Here is a 20772-nt window from a genome sequence, read left to right as displayed (position 1 = left end):
CATTTTAGTTGGTAAATTTTTCAAGTTAAAATTGGTGCCCTTGAAACACAAATGCAACTTCAAGTCATGCCCTAGACTCACCCTGACATACTCCTTCACCCAGATCCCATCCCTGAGTGTCCCCAGTGGAGATATTCTGAGCCACTTCTGGTCATTGGGATCCAGCCAGCAAGGTGTGGAGCTCATCTGGGAAAATCAGGAGCTGGGATGGAAGGGTCCCCATCCAGATTCCACTTGTCCTGGTATCTTTGAACAGGCCTATGCACGCGGAGAGTCAGTGATAGCTAGAAGCCAGATTTCCCAAACGTCTAGTGAGCATTTCTATATGGGTATCCCCTCGCCTTAACCGCCTCTGCTGGTCCACAGGCATTCAGTACCGGCTCCCAGTGCTGGCTGCACAGGCGGAACCAGTCCCGCGAGGGGTACAAGGGACACAGCTCGGACGAGGAGCACAGGGGGGAGGCACACAGGAGGCGGGCGTGGCGCACGGATTGCAGGGGAGTCTGCAGAGAGATGGAAAAGGTGAGCAGTTAGGGAAAGGAAACGAGTAGAGGGCTCGCTGATGTCTATGTGGAGCATGAGGAAGGAGTCCTTGCTCCAAAGCCACAGGGCATGGGTGCCACCGAAGCCCTCTGGCCATTGACCCGTACTGTGCACCCCTAGGGTTCGACTGGGTGTTCTCTCAAATGCCTGCCAGAATTCGGGTTTTGTACACGAGAGTCAGGTTCTATCCTACAGGATGTAAAATACTAGGAAAGATTTTGAAAAGAAAAATCAAGTTCAGAAAGCTGTTGGATCAAATCTATGCCAGGAAGCCCCAGTGAAGACCTGGTAGCTGACAGCCACCTCTGCATGGATGGTCATGCCCTGCACACTCAATCTGTGAGAGAGTGTGTGGGGGACAGGCAACCTGTCACTCAGCAGGAGCATGGAGAGCCTTGTGCTGTGAAGACAGCAGTTCTGCTACCCGGAGGAGCTTATGAGAAATGGCTACACGATCTGGCCAGGAATTGCTTAGATGACACGTACTTGCAGTCCTCGCTCTCCAGCAGGCTCCGGTACGTGTTGATCTCACACTCCAGCCGGGCCTTCGTGTCCAGCAGCACCTGATACTCCTGGTTCTGCCGCTCCAGGTCGGCCCGGATCTCGGCCAGCTGGGCCTCCACGGTGCTGATCAGGCTCTGCATCTGGGCCAGCTCGGTGCCGAAGCGGGCCTCAGACTCACACAGCGAGTTCTGCAGACAGTCTTTCTGTCATGGGAAATGACAGGGTCAGTAAGGCACCAGGGAAACTGTACAAGCACCAAATCTTAGCAGAGCAACTATGGCCAGCACTGCCCCAATATGGGCACAAACCAGGCACAAGAAAAATTTCAGAAACTCACACCCCAGAGCTCTCAAAAATCAAATCGTGAGCAAGACTTTTGCCAAAATAGCGCTGGCCCAGAGCTTAACTGCTGCATGTTGTTCATCCCTAGATCTCCAGTAACTGACAAAGTTGGAAATTAATAAATTTTGTGCAATGAATGCCCAAGTTTCTTTTTTTAAGGGAGACGTTGACTTTTTAAGGTATGTTCCTGAGTTTGAGCTGACCTTGACAATAAATATTAAAAAAGAAGAAATGATGGTAATGGGTATGCAGGTGAAAGGACCTGAGTAGTGAGACCTCCACATTGGGTGCTACCAGCCCATGGCTGTGGCATTTGCAGTGCGGTGAGGGTGAAGGGGGACCCATACCAGCTGGTGCTGGGCTTGGCGCTCCACCTCCAGGGCGTTCACCGTGCATCTCAGCTCCAGGATCTCCGACTGGCAGCACTGCAGCTCCTCAGAGCAGGACATGGCCTGCAGGCTGATGCCTTCAGACTGAAGCACAGGGCACAGAGATGTAATCGCCTCCCTGCCCACATGGGGGCCAGGCTCCCCCTGCCCCTGCTCTGCAGCACCGCCTCACCTGAGCTTCAAACCACTGCTCCACATCACGGCGGTTGGTCTCCACCATGGCCTCGTACTGGCACCGCATCTCCTCCAGCACCCTGCTCAGGTCCACGGTGGGCTCAGTGTCCAGCTCAATGCGGAGCCTGTCTCCCAGCTGGCCCTTCAGAATGTTCACTTCCTGCAGGGACAGAAGAACCAAAACCCCAAGTGAGAAAGGGCCTTCTGACAGAGCAGACGGCACCTGAACCCCTCTCCTGACAAGCAGTGCGAGGGGAAACCCCACATACACACTGATGTGAAAGGTCTTGTTTCTGGGGCCAATAGGAAGAGCCCATCTGGAGACTTTCCTAAACTCACAAGGCAAACCTTTAGAGAAGAAATTTCCACTCTGCCACATCCCACAGAATCAACCTGTCTCAGACTCAGGTCAACCCATTATCCTGATGCCAACTGAGCCCAGGTTCCAATCCTAGAGCCACAGGGTGGGAGGTGCTCCCTTCTCTGCCCAACACTCCCTCCCCCACGAGTTTGCAGCTACAGGGCCAGACCTGCTCATGGTTGCTCTTGAGGGAGAGCTGCTCCTCCTTCAGGGACTCCTGCTGGGCCTCCAGGTCAGCCTTGGCCAGGCTCAGGTCGTCCAGGAGCTTGTGCATCCCACACATGTCCGCCTCCACCAGCAGGCGCAGGGAGTGCTCGCTCTCGTGCCTTCCATCACAGGAGATGCCAGGTCAGCAAGATGCCAAGGAGAGCCCCTCTCGGCTGACCCCGGGCCCACCACCTCACCACCTCGGATCCTCATTTGTTCACTGTGCCCAGCCTCTGGCCTCAGAGATGAATAGGCACGGCCCCTCCTCTCAAAGGGCTCGTGGTCTAGTGAGGCAGTCACTGCAGTTATATTTTTATCTTTGTGCATTGAAGCAACTCTTGTTCAGAAAGAGTCATTGACTTGCCTAAGAACATGTATCTTAGGACCCAATACAAGGCTCACACGGCTGCGTTGGGCTATTGTGTTAAATGGGATAAGCGACAGCCAGGGGCCTGGCCCTTGATTTGTTCTCTTAATCTTTGTGTCATGCTATTTGTTCATCCCTCACCTTTATTTAGTGGAAATGCCTGGTACCTGAATGCTTCATAGGTAAATCTGCACCCTGACCCATCTGTAAGTGGCTCTTCCAACTGTTATATGAAATTCAATAGCTATCCTTACTCAGTTAATTCCTGAAATCACCTTATTTTGCTCTTGGGTAATGAGCTCAGGCAACCTTATCTTACATTTTATGGAAATAAATGATGTAGGACTAATACAAGGCTATGCCATACATGCTTGACTTAATGCTATTTTTTCTCCTCTACCTTCTATTAGTTGTTTTTAATTTGGGAATTTAGGAAGGAAGAACCAGAACAGTAATTCACTCATTCAATAAACATTTGAACATTGGGACTTAGGTGGAGGAAGGAGTCACTCTCGGCCCTCTTCTGCCCTTACTTACTTGATCCTAAAGTCATCGGCAGCCAGCTTGGCGTTGTCGATTTGGCTAACCAGCCTGGCATTCTCAGCCTTGCTGCACAGGATCTGAGAAAAACCAGGATGACTGTTCACACACAAACCACACTGGGCTCCAACCCAACATGTGGTGTCTACACTCCTGCTCAAGAAAGCTCAAGAACCCAAAGCTCTGAGCCTTCAGTGGTTTGGTCTGACGTGCCCTCTGCCTCCCTCAGACCCAGCACACCCCAGGCTACTCCAGGCCTCACCTTCTGCTGGAGCTCCTCAATGGTTTTGAAGTAGCACTGGTAGTTGGGGCACACGGTGGTCTCATGGCATTTGCTCAACTCTCGGATGCCGGTCTCCAGCTCCGCATTCTCCCGCTCCAGCTGCCGCACCTTCTCCAGGTAGTTGGCCAAGCGGTCGTTCAGGAACTGCATGGTCACCTTCTCATGGCCATTCAGGGTGCCTTCCCCATAGGCCCCACAGCTTCCAATGTTGCCAGGAATGTTGCGCGTCCCTGGCAAGGGGCAAGCAGTGTGGCAGCTGTGGGGTAGGCAGAGGTTGGGTCTGCCCAGAGGGGTCGACCCCACACGAACTCGGTTGGCGTGTGCCAGGTTGGCCAAGAGGCCCATACAGGCAGCCTTTTCCTCTATCGCAGGCTGGCCCCCAAGGTCAAGGGAGGACACGCAGACATTTCTTTCTCCAGGAGCCTGGGCGCTGCCCAGAGACTGGCATGGGCTGATGTAGAAGGAAGTCATGGTGTGGGCTGAGGCTACACAGGAGGTTCAGAGCAGCTGGGAAGGCCAAGACACTGAGTCTGAGCACCCCCTTCCCTCCTAGGCCTTTTATACCCCTTCGCAGGTGGGTGTTGGCTCAGGGCTTTGACCTCACTGCCTTGGTTCCCGACCTGTTGTACCACCGTCCTGTTACTCAGCTGTTGAGTTTACCATTAAGAGTTCCTCACCTCATTAAAGGAATGTTGATGATCTGAGGTGCCTCTTGGCTCTTTGATATCAGGTTGTCTGTTGGTGGAAGGTCAGAAGTTTTTAGTATATTTCAAAAAACAGAAGTCCTCTTAGCCATCGGATATGTATACCTTGACCAGGGCTGGCCTCCCTGTTGTTTTGCCCACTCTAAGGCATGACTGTTCCTGTTGGTCACTAGAGTAGCAGGAGAGACAAACCCCTATGTCTATGGTGGCACTCGCTGGGTTAAGACTCAACCAGCCTTCCCTGTACTGACTCTTGTTTAGTAGATGTTTTGATTTTGGTTAGTAATAAGTCCTACATTTCTTCTTTCTTCAGTTGTTTGCCTTTCAGACTCACTTGAGAGACAGTAAGACTTCAGGAAGTCCACTCATTCAACATGCATCTCCTGGCCTGTCCTACATGCTTGGCACTGTGCCGCACACCGGAGGTAAAGTCCATCAGGAAACAGCCACAACTGGGTAACCGTGGGTGTCTGAGAGGCTCATCAGTATGAGAGTGACCCTGAAAGCCGTGTTGATCTGGACCAAGAAAGGTGAGCTCAAGAAGCCAAAACCAAATAAAAATGAACAATAATCTTTTTAATCTCAAATAAGAACTTGGCCGTGCAATTCAAAGGACACTGAGTTATCAGAGCCACGATGGGTCCTCTTCCTGCCTTATCTCCTTGATTCTAAACTCTGTTATCAAGCACCTACAGTATGTGTTAGGGAATTGATCAATAATATTGTTTAAGCCTTCTTACCATCCTGCGGGGTGTGTATTCTTATCTTAATTTTATAAAAGAAAGAAATAGGCACTGAGAACCAGAGAAGTGAAGTCATTTTTCTAAGAGGAACCCCATTATGAACTGGCAACGCCTGATCTCATCTTCAGTTTCTTTCCATTCCAGAGCCAATTCCTGTTCTCTTTCTTCAACTGCACCACCAGCCCATCCCCCACCCCCCGCCCCCCAACGAGAGAACAGCCATGTCATCACCAGAACTCAGAATGACTAAATGCCTACAGACTGAGCGAGGAGTTGAAATTAAGAGATAAAACAAGAATCTGACATTCTACATTATTGCTCTTTGTGACTCAGAAAATACAGATGTAAAGGGTACCAAAGCAATAGGGCGGGGTTTCTCCAAGAACCAGCAGGAAGATGCCCAGGAGGAAGTTCTAGTTCCAAAAATGTTATACTACATCCCACACCCTACTAGCTCTTGATACCAGGGAACCGAGACAGCTGACTGGTCCTGAAAGTCTTCTCTCAAAATGTATGGCAGGAGGTAGATAGGCCCCTAAGGCTGAACAACACCTAATGTGCAGTAAGACCCTCTCACATACAAAGTGGTTATAACAAGATCTTTGAAAAAAACAACGAACATTTGCCAGTGCTTTGAGCATTGAGCAAACGCTGAATAGACATCTCAATAGGGACCAGCTATGTGTATGTGAAACACAGGCTTTGGAGTTCTAACAGAAGAAATACAGAATTTGAGAATTCTATTCAATTGGGCTTTTCAAGGAAAGGCCTAGGGTTACTCAGAGCTCACCAATGAACAGCCCTTTACAGACACCATAATTAGAAGTCATTACCAGGCTAGGCCATCCCATCCTTCAGAGGCTTCTGGGTGCAATAGCAGCGAGCTTCTCTGTGAGCTAGAGAACTTGACTTCTGAAGTCGTTTCTTTTGACTTGCTAAATAGAACTCATCTTCTGACCTTATTTCTCTGGCAGGATTCATTCATTGGCTAAAGGCCATGATTTCTTCCATCTCACCATAAATAACACTTGTTACTTTATAACATCACTGAGGAAGCTTTATATGTTTGGGTGATGCTCCTGTCCACTTAAGCTCGATTATGGTCCTGGCTTGGGCTTCTCCTGAGCATGCTGTTTTGCATAATGACACTGATGTTGCCTGTCCCTTTGTAAGGTCGCTTGTTTCTACTGATTTGCATTTTTCTCAAAGCAGGTGAGTGCAGGGTGGAGATCCTCACCCACATACTTAAGACTGCCGTCTTTCCTAACTCTTTAAAGAGCTCCTGTGGCTCTTAGTGAACGAATATAAGCCAGGTTCTGCGACAAGAAGTGGTGAGGACAGGGTGAGGGATGGATGGGACCCTTTAGCCCTCCTTGATTTGATGGTATGCACAAAGTTCTCTGGGCTGATTCTGACTTTAGAAACACGGGTCTCCAGAAGCGGGAAGCCTACTGCAAATGGAAGCAGGGAGTGGTGGTCTTGGGATGCTATTTTCGAGCATGGTGTTTTAACTATGAGCGTCTTTCAATCAGTGGGAGAGAAGGGTGTGGGGTTGCAGGTTAGCACCTGAAAATCGTGCCTAACCCACAGCCTACCTTTTCTGTGCTGCGGGACGATGCATGGGAGCATCTGGGGGTTTGTGCCCTGTGTGTGGGCATCACCCATCACCCATTGCAGTGGATGCAAAGATTGAAAGCACTCCTGTGTATGGAGCCTCCTGCTGCCATGTCTTAGGTGTTAGGAAATGGTGCCAAAGAAAAGCTAGGCCTGGAAAACCATAAAGGCTCTTAAGAGAAGAGACTGAGCATATCAATTTATTATTCTAGGTATGCAACTCTTGAAGCTGTGATGAATGGAAAAGGCACCTTTTCTTTCAAATTAGATAGGATTTTACCATCTGATTTCTTAGATCCAGCCTCACAATCCATAAAGTTCATTCAGTATCAGTGTTATTTTTCTACCTTCCATGACATACTCTAGACATTAGGGGTACATCTAGAAAAGACACAGTCCCTGCCTTAGAGTGGGGGAGACTTTTGTGACAAAGCTCCACACTGGACCTGTGAGGAGGGTGCCACACTCACTCTGAGGTCTTTAGACTTGTCACCATCTTCCTTCCCATTACCCGGTTGGTGGCCCAAGCGTGATCATAGTTGAAATTAGTTTTCCTTTGCAACTGTCTAGAAAAAGTAGTCCTGTTTTTTTCTTTACTCTTACACCCACAGTACTTCAGATGCCAGATGTATGAGCTTTCGGCACACCAAGCAATTCTCTGTGACACCATCTTCCTGGAGTCAGTGTCAGATCCCACAAGTTAAGGGCTAAGTCCCACAAAACTGTCCCCACTTCAGACACCTATTGCAATGCCCAGATTGCTACCTGTACTTCTGACTGACTGGCTATAAATTAGGGTTCCACAATCCCCCCCTTGAAACTGATAATTTGGGAGAAGGGCTCACACAACTCAAGGAATCACTTACTTACATTTACTGGTTTATTAAAAATGATATAATAAAAGAACAGCCAGATAAAGAGCCACATAGGGCAAGATATGTGGGAAGGTACTGGGATTTTTATGGAGGCTTCATCACATAGGCAGGATCGATCATTAACTCAGCCTCTGGTCCCTCTCCCATTCCTGGAGGACGGGGGTCAGGGTTGGGGGAGAAATGGAAAGTTCCAAACTTCTAATTATAGCCTGGTCTTTCTGGTGGCCAGCTCCCATCTAGAAGCCCACCAAGAGTGGCCTACTTTGAACAAAAGACACTCCTGTCACTGAGGAAATGCCAAGGAATTTAGGAGCTCTGAGTCAGGAACCAGGGTTAGAGACCAAAAATTGGAACAAAAGATGCACCAACACTCACCCTTCTTTCCCTGCCATTGATGCCAGAGCCCCTGGCCTCACCTTACCTTTTGTGGCAGCTCTTTAATGGCCTCAAAGTTGTAGGCAGTGATTTGAGCACATGTTGGGGACTTGCCATTTGCTGCCCTGCTGGGTCCCCGCCCCCCAGCTCCTCATTCCCCTGCTCCGCCTGCTGCCCCTTCCGCAGGTAGGCGGCCAGGCGATCATTTAGGAGCTGCCTGGTTTCTTTCTTGCTGCCAGTGAGGAACTTTGGCCAAACCAGCTACAGGTGTCTATGCTGGTGGGGAAGCTGTTGGTCCCTAGCAGATGACAAGCTGAGGACCAGCCGCTGGAAGGGCCAGGCTGGCCTACCTGTGAGCCACAGGCTCTGGGAAGACGGCTGCTAGATTGGCTGCTCTCTTTCGGGTGGGCCCCCGTGCGGGGCTGGAGGCTGGGCAGCCCCTGGGCACAGAGTCCCTGTGGCAGCTGCTTGCCACAGCCTGCCTGGAGCTAGGAGCCTTCAGACAGACTTCACAGCACTTGAAGAGCAGCAGTTTTTGCTACCACTAGAAGCCATGGCCCTGGAAAGCTGAGTTGCAGGTTGGTTACCAGGACCAAGCACCCAAGCGTGAGAGTGCTTCCTTGCCAGGCCTTTTATCCACCCACTGTGGGTGCGGGTGCAATCTGCAGGTTTCTCCCATGATGTCCTCATGTCCACTGCCATCAGAACAGCCATTAGTCAGTTATTCGGTCTCCATAAGCAGCTCCCTGCCTCATAAGAGAGAGGTAACTGCCTTTGGACTCCTTGTCGCTGCCCTCTGTTGCTAAAAGGGATGTTTTATCTCTTTAAAGATACCCCATTGAGAAGTTCTCTTCATCTGGTGTCTCTCTGGGGTGGCATGGCCTTAAAGAAACAGTGGTCCTCTCGAAGAGGTAGAGTTCACTGAGCGTGCGGTCCTCTAGTCTCAGGGCAGGAGCCCCAGAGAGACTGGACATAGTGAAAAGGTGCTAAGGCGTTAGAACTGAACTCCGAGAGCTCATTCCACCCCATCCTGCTTCAGCTGGAGAGGAGAGGGCTGTGAACTCCTCGGGGCACAGAGCAAGTCAGCCCCAAGGCCAGGACTGGGGCCCGGGGCTCCTAACTGCAGCACACCCTCTCTCCTCTGCATCCAACATTTTCTATTAAAACACCAAACGGTCAATATTTTAGGCTTTGCGGGCCAGACAGTCTCTTTGCCCTACAGCTGCTCCCCTCTGCCCGTGGCACAGAGCAGGCGTAGACAGTATGGAAGCGATGGGTGTGGCTGGGCCCCAGGAAACTTTATTTACCAAAACAGGCAGCCGCTGGTTTGACCTGTGAGCGGTGCTGTGCTGACCACCACTCTGCACAGCACAATAAACAAGGCCTGAAAACTGGATCCCTCAGAGCACACGGGGAGAGCTTTAGTCTGCTCTGGAGCCAGAGGGAGGGGAGGGCAGCACCCAGGTGGGCTCCAGTCCTGGCCTCTGGGCCTCTGATCCTGGACCCCCACTTTACCGAGGCATTTAGGCTGAGACCGCTAGTCTATCCAGATGTTCTAGAACCTTGGAGCAAAGCAGAGCTGCCTGTGTTTTGTTGGGTGGTTGTTGCCACCGCTGTTATTTCTGAAACTTAAGTTTCAGATGTCTCAGAAAAGTGACCCAGCTGCCACAGTCATTGGGGAAACTCAGAAGATGGAGGCACTTGTTGCCAAAGCAGATTCTCCTTAACCAACCTTATATCGAGCATTTACTGGCATCATGGTAGGCATTTCAGAGGCATCCTGTCCAGCGACTCTGGGAGGGAGGTAGAAATATCCCCATTCCCAAAGGGGAGAGGGAGAGTGAGATGCACAGAGGTTAGGGGATGCCCAAACCACACAGCATGTTCGCAGGAGAGCTGGGGTTCCAGCCCAGGGTTTCTGAAGCCAACAGCACCAATGGTTCCCATTAAGGCAGGATGTTCTTCAGTGTGCTTGGTTGCTTACGGCTGAAGGAGAGGACTATTTGGAAATAAACTTATCTCAACCAATGGTTCAAAAAGATAAAGTCATCAAAGGATCCTAGGAACCTTCTGTTCAGCAAAATCGAGATTATTGTATTCATGTGCTAAAGCTTATGAAACCTGAAAAGAGAATTATTTCATTGTTGATGATTTTCCCAGTTACCTCCTGGCATATCCTTTTGTGGACATGCTGTAAAAGTGTTACCAGTGGGGAGGGGGGGGTGCTAATTCATTCAGTGCATTTCAGCCCACAGTTCACCCCGTTTCCCAGTCACTGTGTCCTACTCCTGGGCCTTTCTCTCTGGGCATCGTCGCCCTTTGGCCAGGCTTCCAGGAGGCAGCTCTGCCCAGCGGATCCTCACTCCTGTCTCAGAAGGGGGCCTCTCTCCTGGACCGTGAGGGGCAGGCACGAGTCCCAGACTCTTTCATGGCCTCAGGGAAAGTTGCGCCTTTGAAGCCCAGGTTCTTTCTTTCCCAGTCCCACTTGGAGAGAATCCTGCTATCTGTGGGCGTTTCTCCCAAACATCAAATATGCCAGAGGTTTTATTACTTTACCGTGGCCCTGCCTAAGTCTTCCTATAAACCGGAGTTAATTAAAGCCAAATGCTTTGATATAAGGAAACGGTTCCTTTGAGAATCCCCCTTGTGTGTAGCACTGGGTCCAGTTTCCAGGAGGTCCTTGTGCTGGTGGACATATTTCCCAAAGGCTATGCCCACGGCTTCCTCATCTACCAAATAAGAGAGATGGGCTGGGCAGGAGGATAGCTGAAGAGGCCTCTAGTGTGGAACACCATAGAAGGTGGCCACCTGTGCCCAGCAGGGGGCGACACTCCTGGGGCTGGGCTGTGCGGCTTGGTTTCACATAAAAAGCTTTAACGGGCATTTGGGTGGTCAGACAGGTCTTGGCAAGTCGGAGTGACACACAGGTGTGGGAACAAGGGCCAGGTTGGACTGGACAATATGTGCTGGAGGAAAAGGAGCCCATGGAAGTCTGCATAAGATCCAGGGGCTGGGACGCCTGGCCCGCAAGCTCTGGCCACAGCCTGAGGTCTGTGCTCTTACTGAGCCAAATGCTCGAAAGATGAGGAGATTCTGAGTTTGGAGGTTGCTAATTGTTATTTAAAGGGAAGCTATCTTCCCAGGAAAGAGTTTCAGCATCGCAGAGAAAACGTCTCGTCTCTATTCTTAGGGACACAAAAGAAAGGAAAGGGGAAATATTTATTAGCCTGAAAGAGTAACAACCCTTGGTGCTTGGAGAAAGCATAACATGCTTGGAGACCCGCTAGGCTTGGCGTCAGGACACTTGGCTCCAATTCCCACCTGTTGGTTGTGTGTCTGTGAGCACATCTTTCCATTAGCCTGGGCCTGAGACTCCTCGTCTGTAAATAGAGAGGCTGGGCCAGACTTTCTGTAGGGCTCCTTTTGATTCTGACAGCTTAGGACAGCACCATGCAATGAACTTTCTACAGTAATGGAAATGTTCCCTATCTACACTGTCCCAGGTGGTACCACTAGCCACACAAAGGCCTTGAGCACTTGAAACATGGCTAGTGCAACCGAGGAACCAAAATTTTCAATTTTACTTAATTATATTTAATTAAAAATTAAATAGCCCTATGTAGTAGTGACTGCCATATTGGACAGAATGGGCCTAGGTTTCTAGAACCAAAGATTTTGTTTCTGTTTAGTCTATTGTGTTTATCAAGCTGAGCACATTCTAGACAAATTTTGCACAGGGACTGAAATTAAGGACTGCTGGTTTGCAGTCAGTTATTAGAACACCTAGTTAGCCAGAAGCCCTCCTCCCCCATGGCATTTCAGCTCATTGAAATTTTACACACACACACACACACACACACACATAAGCAGTGTGTTTGTGTCTCCAGTCAGGCTCATGACCCTGTCTGCCAGGCGTGTGGAATCACGTCTGAACAGCCGCAGGCAGCTCCAGGATCCAGTCCACTTCTCATCATTTCTTGGCAGGTCCAGAGGGCAGCTCCTTAACAGAAACAGCACCTCAGCTCATTAAGGAAGAATTACGCATTCGGAGGGTGAGCTGCAAAAGGTGTTCAAGGTTCCTGCTCCCGGCTTTCTCCTCTTTATGTGCCATGGCCAAGGCGGGCCTTCACTGAGTCCCTCAGATTGATGCCTTATTTCCCATGCCCACTGTCACTGCCTTAGTTGAGACCCTGTCATCTCCTTCCACGCTGTTCACCAGCTTTCTCCCTGCCTCTCAGCCACCCTGTGCACGCTCCTCTGTGAAACTTTCTAAAATCCCCCGCCAGTCATGTCATCCTTGGGCTCAGGTCCTGTAGCTGCCCTCTCACTTCCTTCAGGATGGAGTCCAGGCTCTTTGTGGGGTAACCAAGGCCCCCCTCGGCCTGACACCTACTTACCACTTCAGCTTTATTTCCACCAGTCTGTCCCAGGAATGTGCTGCTCCCTCCTGCAGGGCCACTCAAGGCCCCCCAGGCAGGACCTCTGCTTTCCTGCAGACCCCCCACACCTATTCCCCTCTTTTGCTCTGTAGACATCCTATTTAACCTTCCAGGTCAGTCTCAGATGCCACCAGCTCCATGAAGCTGTCGCTGTTCTCCCCAAGTCAGCACTTTCTCCCAGTCTTTGTCAGTTTGTGTACTCTCTGGAATTTGGCAGTGTCACAAAGTGGTTAGAATAATGCTACAGTGGAAGCAGCTAGACCTGGGTCCAAATCTTTGTCCTTGCGTATAACTTTGGGCAACCAACTAAACCATTCTCTGCACCTCTAAGATGGGCACACCTCCTACCTTACAAGGTGGTCATGAAAACTGCGTAAGTTAATTTATGAAATGGGCTCAACACAATACCAGGTGCATCACAAGTGCTCAGTAAGTGGCAGAAGTTGTTATTATTATTGTTTTATTATTAGGCCCTTGTTGAGGCAGAAATGAGGCCTTAGACACACTGGTCCTAGCCCCCTCTCTACTTAGAAGTGTCTGGATGGTGAGGTTACTTGCATTTTTGCTACTCCCTTGCAACCAGCTGTAGTTTGCAAATAGTGAGCATTCAGAATATGAATTGGTTGAGCATCTCTGGAGCCTAAAGGCCTATATTTGAGTCCTGGGCCCACCACTTACTAACTGTGATCTTGAGCAAGTTTCTTAACCTCTCTGGGCCTCAGTTTCTTTATATGTAAAGTGGAGAAAATAATGGTCCCTTTTTAATAGATTGTTACAAGGATTTAATGGGGCAATACCAAGGTGTCTGGGGACATATCTCCTGGGTTAACCAGCCCATGATGTAGAACCTACATCTCCTAGGCAATCAGGATATTATGAATGAATGACTTCTTTGTACCAGCTGCAATGAAGTTTAGGGGTGGGATTATCACAGTAATATTCTCATTTATAGATGTTTGGCCTAGGTTTCTGGCATAATTATCTCCCTCCTCTTTTTATGTTTTCATTACTTGACTCTGGTTTTAACTGGTTTCTGGCATGTGGCAAATGCCTCTCGAGCCTCTATGGAAGCAGAGGGGCACAAAACAAATCTAGAATTCTCTTTATGCAAACTGAGTAGTGGTATTGGCTGGTGGTTACAGTATCACAAGTGACAAAGAGAGAAAAACATGTTTGCAGGGCCACTGAACGAGGCTTTATTTGCCAGTTGGCTAAGAACACATGCTCTTGAGACAGCAAAGACAATTAGAAACACTGGCAAAGACAATTAACCCATGGAAATGAGAAGCCATTTCTAAGAGATGGGGCCCAGGGTGACCCCCACAGTGTCAGAGGGGCTTGTGGACAGACCGCCCACCTGGCACTGCTCACAGTCTTCCTTGCTGGCCCTGCTCTGTTGGTGGCCACTGAACCAAGGTCAGGCTCGACCTGAGGAGGCACCAGCTGCCCAGCTCTGGTGCCTCCAGGATCCATCCATCAGCACTGAGGGACTTCAGAAGCGGCCTGGGGGACAGGGCACGCAAGGCACACAGACAGTGTGGGGCACACAGACAGTGCGGGGCACACCGGGGGAAGGCACACAGGGGGGACACAAAGGAGTGGAACATGGGTTACAGGGCAACCTGCAGAAGAAAGACACATGAAGGGATTAAAGAAGCCGGAGTGGGCAACAAGGTCAGCCAGTTCTGCCTCCAATGCCTCCCAAATTCACCCACTGCTCACCTTCTCCACTTACTTCCCTAGTCCCAACATCCATCGCCCGTGTGACCCCAATAACCTCCTAACTGGTCTCCCAACTCTGCTCTTGCCCCTCCTAACCTTCGTCAACTTGGTGGCCAGAGTGATCTTCTACAAACATATCTAATCATCTCCCTGCCCTGCCTAAGACCTTCGTGGCCCCCATTCGTACTCAGGATAAAGAGCAGCTTCCTCCAACTCAACTGTCACATCCCCCTGGAAGCCCCCCTGAATCTCTCTGTGTCAAATTGCCCTATGGTACCATGTACCTCCTTCCAGAGGGACTTGTGGTTATTCCACTACGACCTCTCTCCCCACTGGGAGGTGAGAGCGGCAGCCATGGATACATGCCCACCCGCACACCTGGCCTAGGGCAGACTCTTAAAGAGAGTGTATGAAAAAAGATGAATTAATCAATTAATATAGACGATGCACATGGGAAAAGGGGAAAGGATGGTCTCAGAGACTGACAGGTGTGGGCTCAAAACCAGAAATGACACGCTAGATGTCAGATGGACATCAAGTAACCCAGACACTAGACAGGCAGCCCCAAGACCACATCCAGCTTGAAATGTGTTTCATTTGGCTGGCACTGTATTGTTTTTTTAATTTGTTGAAAATATTTAAAATTCCAAAGAATTTAACATTTAAAAGAAATCCTGCCCTGGCCTGGTGGCTCAGTTCACTGGAGCGTCTCCCCATACACCAAAAGGTTGCAGCTTCCATCCCCAGTCGGGGTGCATACAGGAGACAATTAATCGTTGTTTCTCTCTCACATTGATCTCTCTCTCCCCATTCCTTTCTCTCTAAAATCAATAAAAACATATCCTTGAGTGAGGATTTTAAAATGAAATCCAGACTCCCGGCTTCCCTCTAACAATCAAAAGATCCAGCAATGCTGTCGCTCTCATGTGATAGAAACGGCCCTGAGGAGCCCGCGACACCCTCACTGGACAAGGTCTACCTCCTGGTTCTCCACAGTCCTACATGAGCCGCATCCCTCATGTATGCTAACAGCCTGGTCCTTAAAAAACATTTGACTTTGCAACTCTTGCCCTGGAAGGCGAGATTCTAACTGACAGAGAAGCAAGGCTGGGTGTAGAGTAAGGAACTACCCAGAGCAGTAATCAGCCCCCAGGAGCCCCCAGCCCAGAGGTGTCCTGCACACGGCCACCACCAAATCCTGCTGATTCTACCTGCACTGAGGCTGGGGGCTGATGCCTCCACTGACCTGATTCAGACCCTCCCTGTTGCTTATAACCTAGACCATGGCCAGGGCCTCCTGAACAGTGTTCCTGCCCGGTCCCTCCTCCCTCTACTCAGCCCTTCTTACTGGCATCTGTGTCATCTCCCTGAGGAGCAGCTTTGAGCTCTCACTGACTCAATCAAAAGATGTTTACTGAGCATCTACTATGTGCCAGGTGCAAGGGATAAAAATATTTTCTATTGTCTCTGAGCTCCAGGTATTTATTTACCCTCTAGTGGGGGAGATTGACAGTTAAGCAAATCCTATCATCCCTCCCCCCCCAAAAAAAAGGCAAGGCCTCCCAATTGCCTGTAAAATAAAGCCCTCCCTCTCCAGCACAGTCATTGTGGGTCTCCATGAATGGGCCCCAGCTGACCTTCCTGTCTTCCTCCCCACCCCCGATTAGCACATGAAGCTGCTTAGTGTCCTCCCAACGCTGCAAACATTTCCCCCGGCACCATCTCCAGTTGCCTGTCCGCCTGCCTCTCTAAACAGATGGGAACAACCTGAGAGCAGATGCCTCATCATTGGCCTTCCCCCCCGGCGCCTGGCACATGCTGGGCACCTGGAAGGAGTTTGTTGGCTTGGGATGGAACAGAATTATCTTCAATGGGCCATGTTTAGGGATGGCAGCATGGATACCTGCCTGACTTTCTTCAGATTCTATCAGCTTCCTAATCCCTTCTTAATTACGCCAGGGTTCTACCTTATAAGTAGATCCAGTTGCTTCATGTGGCTTCCCCAACCCTCCCACACATCTCCCTGCATCAGCCTCAGCTGCGCCCACATACTTGCAGTCCTCGCTCTCCAGCAGGCCCCGGTACGTGTTGATCTCACACTCCAGCCGGGCCCGGACGTCCAGCAGCACCTGGTACTCCTGGTTCTGCCGCGCCAGGTCGCCCCTGATCTCAGCGAGCTGGGCCTCCACGTTGGTGATCATGCACTGTATCTGGGCCAGCTGGGAGCTGTAGCGGGCCTCCGTCTCCGTCAGCATGTTCTCCAGTGAATCCCTCTAAGGCAAAAGGAAAAGACAATGTAACTATGAGGAACAGCTCTATTTTCCATGGCCTGATTCACAAAGAACCAGAAAGTGCCAAGTCTCTCTTTGGGGTTGAAAATGACCCCTCTCTGCCTAAGTCACTATGGAAACAAAGCCCAGAAAAGTCAAGTAACTTATTGAAGGTTAAGCAGCTGGTAAGCAACAGACCGGGGTTTGAACACAGGCCGTGTGATCCTAAATTTCTATTCCTTCTCCAACCTTCGTCTGGCTTCGAGTTTTGGATCTGAGCTTCATGAGGCTCCTTCCCTACAGCTCCTTCCCTATTGGGAACAGTGGTCTTTAACCCCGGCTGCATGTTAGAGTCATGTGGGTGCCTTTAAAAACCACCCGGGGCCTATGCCCTACCTCCAAAGACTCTGATTTCATTCTTCTGGGAGGAATCTGTACAAGAGGTCTTTTAAATCTCTACAGGTAGGATGGAAAAGCATGGGTTTGGAAGGGCAGGCTAAGCAGAGAACAGGCATTCTTGGGAGTGGAGTGATGTTTGACAGTGGCCACCTAACCCACGCCATCTGAAATCTGTTCTATCTCTGAGCTGGGTCTTCAAAGAAACCTCCCCCAAGAGAGGTCAGCTGGGTGAGCATCCATGATGGCTGAATCTGGGCCCCCTCCTCCTTCTAGGATGCCTGCACCTACCCTCAATGCCCCCTGGGAGCCAGAGCTGCGGAAGAGGTGCCCACCCCATGGCACTCACCAGGCTGTGCTGGGCCTGCAGCTCGATCTCCAGCGTGTTGACTGTTCGCCTCAGATCAATGATGTCCGACTGGTAGGTCTGCAGTTGCTCAGAGCTCGTGGCCACCTGCTGGTTAAGCTCCTCCATCTGCGGGGTGGGGGGGAGACAGGAGAGGCTGGGAGCGCCTTCTCAGGGACATGGGGAGGCTGGCCCACCTTCGAGAGGCCCACCTGCGTGTTGAACCACTCCTCCACGTCCCTGCGGTTGGTCTCCACCACCGTCTCGTACTGACACCGCATCTCTTCCAGCATCCTGTTCAGGTCCACGGGGGGCGCAGCGTCCACCTCAATGTTAAGGCGGTCCCCAAGCTGGCAGCGCAGGGCACTGACTTCCTGAAAAGGAACAAGGCCCCCAGGCAAGTATGAAGTTGCACAATTCGGGGTTCACCTCCCCAGGCAATGTGAAAAGATGGAACAAAGATGCTCAAGATCTCTCCATTAAAAGGGCCCTTTGAGGGCTGCATCTGCTCTGTTGTATCCCAGTGGTCTTCCAGCCCCAACTGGACACCCTCACGATGGGAGAGGCACTCCAGCTAAACACTTCCTATCACTTTGGCAGAGTCCAAAGGCAGTGTCAGGGTTTGCTTCATCCATTTAAGCTAAGATGGGAAACCTGGGCCCCTGTCTCCCCGGCCACCCTCCCTGCCTGTGTCCATCTGGGAAGGAAGGGAGCAGAAGCCTGGCTCCACTGGGTTCAGGGCCAAGTCAGAGCAGGCACCTCCACAGTCTTGGCTGCCAAAGAGAAAGTTGTCACCGAGGCCCTGGAGTGTGCGATAACACCTCATTAGTGGTTTCTCTGTTCAGGTCCCATTTCTCTGATTAGGTGGGATGAGTCAGGCACCTTAGGGCACTTGGCAAACAGGTGGTGACTGATTGATTGTTACTTAACACGTTAGCCCAAGGAAGCCCAGCCAGGATTCAGAGACACTTGTTCTTTCAAATGCCAAATCAAGAGGTTGAGAGTCAACCCAGGGAAGGAGGGGAAAAACACCAGAGCTCAGGTGGGCGGTGCAGCCCACAGGTGCCCGGGGGAGGTGTTTCCCTCCAGGGACCTGCAGGAGGGCAGAAAAGTGAGGAAGTAAAGGGTTGACCTTTGTCTTTTGGATTAAGTATATTATATGCAAGCAAAAGAGACAAGGATGGGTACAGAAAAAAGAAGGAAACCACTGCAGTTCAACTTTCCCTTAGGTGACCAGGGCCCCCCAGCAGTCTCACCTGGCAGAGTTCCAGAGTTCCAGAGTTCTTGGAGGCGTGAGTTCCAGAGCACAACCCCTGTGGCTCTAGTGCACCGCCCTCCCCCTGGAACTCGGCTCTCATGAGAAAAACAAATGCAGTGGGAAAGCATTTGGCAGCCATGCAAGTCCAAGAAATACAGAGAGAGGATGGCTAGCATTTCTGAGCACTGACCAAGGGACAGGTGTTTCAAACCCCAGGCCTCATTTAATTCTCAAAGCAACCCTGCCTGATAGTATTGTTCCCATTTTACAGATAAGGAGGCTCAGTGAGGTCAAATAAATTGGGCACAGTCACAGAAACAATATGTGGCAGGCCTGGGAATTCCAACCCACGTCTACCCAACCCAAAACCCCACATTCTTCCCATGTTCTGCCTTCCGGGGCCTCCTCAGCCTGACTTCAGGGCTCACCTCCTCGTGGTTCTTCTTGAGGCAGAGCAGCTCCTCCTTCAGGGACTCCACCTGGGCCTCCAGGTTGGCCTTGCACAGGGTCAGCTCGTCCAGGACCCTGCGCAGGCTGTTGGTGTCGGCCTCCACCAGCTGCCGCAGGCCCAGCTCCGTCTCGTACCTGCACAAGGACAGGGTGAGCAGTGAGGGGTGAGGCTGAATACAGAACTTAGGGGAGACTTTGACCTGCTGGCACTTTTCCAGCTATGAAATTCAGAGAAAGCCGCCCCAAGCACGTGCAAGGAGAGAAGGCGCCCCATCCCCTGGCCAAACTCACTTGGTCCTGAAGTCGTCGGCAGCCAGTTTGGCATTATCAATGTGCACGACCATCCTGGCGTTCTCTGCCTTGGTGCACAGAACCTGGTGGCCAGAGCGCGCAGAGGGGGTCAGGCCAGGATAAGATGAAAGGTAAAGAACCCAAGTGAGGAGAAGACAGTACTGGTGGGGCTCAGCAGCCATGCAGCCATCGCTGCAAAACCCTTCCTCCCTGGAACTCTGGGGATACAGAGTGAACTGCTAGACCTCGGAGACATATTTATTTTGTAAGCACCTGGGTCTTCATAAATCCAAATGCCCCATTTTGGATACAATGAACAGCATGGAAGAAGAGAATCTCATCAAGCCTGGAGTCATTCACGTAACAGTTAGAAGGGTCCTTAATAAGCGCTAACATTTACTGGAAACGCACCACTTTCCAGAGGCTGCGCTAACCACTTTACCTGCATCAACTCATGGAATCCTTTTGGCAGCCCCATTAGGTAAGGACTCTTATTACCCCCATTCTACAGATAAGGAAACTGAGACCTAGGGAAGGGAAGAGGCCTCCCAAAGTCATGCAATGAAGACTATATCCCAGGCCTCTTTCCACATTAAGGGCTCCAGCTGAGTGCTCCAATTATGAGATAATTCTATGCCCTAGGGAAGTCTCTTTTCCCTAAACATAGCTTAGTAAATTATGAAATTCAAATCTAGAATGCCAGCCATTCCAGTTGCCTTCCCAGTGAGACTGTTCACTGCTTGCCCTCACCTTCTGCTGGAGCTCCTCAATGGTCCTGAAATAAGACTGGTAGTCAGGACACAGGGTGGGCACTTGAGTCTGGCAGGCCTCTTGAATCTTGCTTTCCAGGTTGGCATTCTCCTGCTCCAGCTGGCGCACCTTCTCCAGGTAGTTGGCCAGCCGGTCATTTAGGAATTGCATGGTCTCCTTCTCATTGCCATTGAAGGTCCCTTCACAGTACCAGTTGCAGGTACCCAGGGAGCTGGAGATGCCACTGGTTGGCCGGCAGCTGCTGGGTCGGCAGGAGCTGGATAGGTAGGTCTTGGAGACGCAGCTGCCCGGCCGGTAGGTGTTGGGCATGCAGACAGAAGGCACGCAGGTCATGGGCTGGCAGACATAACCCAGGCACAGCTCAGGCCGGCAGCTCATGCTGCTGGAGCAGACAGAGGAGGGCCGGGGGCAGCTCTTGGTGGAGCCGGGAGAGCAGTTGGATGTCATTTTGGGGAGGCCCTTTCTCCCCACCTGCAGCTACCTGGATTGCCAACAACTACAGCCCCCATCCTGCTCAGGCCTTTTTATACCCTTGGAGTGAGGGGGCTCACACTAGAAAGTCATTGTGGGCTGGTGTTGATGTTTATACTCAGCCTCAGAGGAAGCTGCTAATTAATTTGTAATTTAGTTTCCAATAAGGAGTTCCTTTCCTCATAAAAGAGACCAACCTTGTCATTTGGCTAAAGCAGGACTCTGGGCTCCTGTCATTGATCACCAGGGGAGAGCTTCCAGACACATCTTCAAAGAATCAACTCCATGCCTGGGCCCTCATTAACAGGGCGGAGTACCAGGAGACCATGGTGGCCTG

The 20772-nt window shown here is 50.8% G+C and overlaps 2 protein-coding genes across 2 annotated transcripts; both read right to left on the bottom strand.

Annotated features, from left to right (window-relative positions):
* Window positions 1-370: 370 nt before the first annotated feature.
* LOC107538760 (keratin, type I cuticular Ha7-like) lies at window positions 371-4181 on the bottom strand. The gene is made up of 7 exons (XM_016215086.2): window positions 3690-4181; window positions 3425-3507; window positions 2483-2639; window positions 1951-2112; window positions 1737-1862; window positions 1030-1250; window positions 371-503 (listed from the first exon to the last, which is right to left on the bottom strand). The coding sequence occupies exons 1-7, from the start codon at window positions 4179-4181 to the stop codon at window positions 371-373; spliced, it is 1374 nt and encodes a 457-aa protein (XP_016070572.2).
* Window positions 4182-13952: 9771 nt separating this feature from the next.
* KRT32 (keratin 32) lies at window positions 13953-20411 on the bottom strand. Its single transcript, XM_016215042.2, has 7 exons — window positions 19944-20411; window positions 19194-19276; window positions 18881-19037; window positions 17407-17568; window positions 17198-17323; window positions 16235-16455; window positions 13953-14082 (listed from the first exon to the last, which is right to left on the bottom strand). Exons 1-7 carry the CDS (start codon window positions 20409-20411, stop codon window positions 13953-13955), a joined length of 1347 nt encoding a protein of 448 aa, XP_016070528.2.
* Window positions 20412-20772: the final 361 nt, after the last annotated feature.

The sequence above is a fragment of the Miniopterus natalensis genome, chromosome 17 (assembly GCF_054644295.1).
Source record: "Miniopterus natalensis isolate mMinNat1 chromosome 17, mMinNat1.hap1, whole genome shotgun sequence".
Taxonomy (NCBI): Eukaryota; Metazoa; Chordata; class Mammalia; order Chiroptera; family Miniopteridae; genus Miniopterus; species Miniopterus natalensis.
Note: the sequence above shows the minus strand (reverse complement) of the source record. Positions and strands in the feature narration are given on the sequence as shown.

Coding starts and splice junctions, on each gene's coding strand:
- LOC107538760 (XM_016215086.2), bottom strand. CDS start 4,181: ATGACTTCCTTCTACATCAGCCCATGCCAGTCTCTGGGCAGCGCCCAG. Junction 1,863..1,950: donor AGCAGTGGTTTGAAGCTCAG/GTGAGGCGGTGC, acceptor CCTGTGCTTCAG/TCTGAAGGCATCAGCCTGCA. Junction 504..1,029: donor CTGGAGAGCGAGGACTGCAA/GTACGTGTCATC, acceptor ATCTCTCTGCAG/ACTCCCCTGCAATCCGTGCG.
- KRT32 (XM_016215042.2), bottom strand. CDS start 20,411: ATGACATCCAACTGCTCTCCCGGCTCCACCAAGAGCTGCCCCCGGCCC. Junction 19,038..19,193: donor GCCGACGACTTCAGGACCAA/GTGAGTTTGGCC, acceptor GTCCTTGTGCAG/GTACGAGACGGAGCTGGGCC. Junction 16,456..17,197: donor TGCAGGCCCAGCACAGCCTG/GTGAGTGCCATG, acceptor CTTTTGCCTTAG/AGGGATTCACTGGAGAACAT.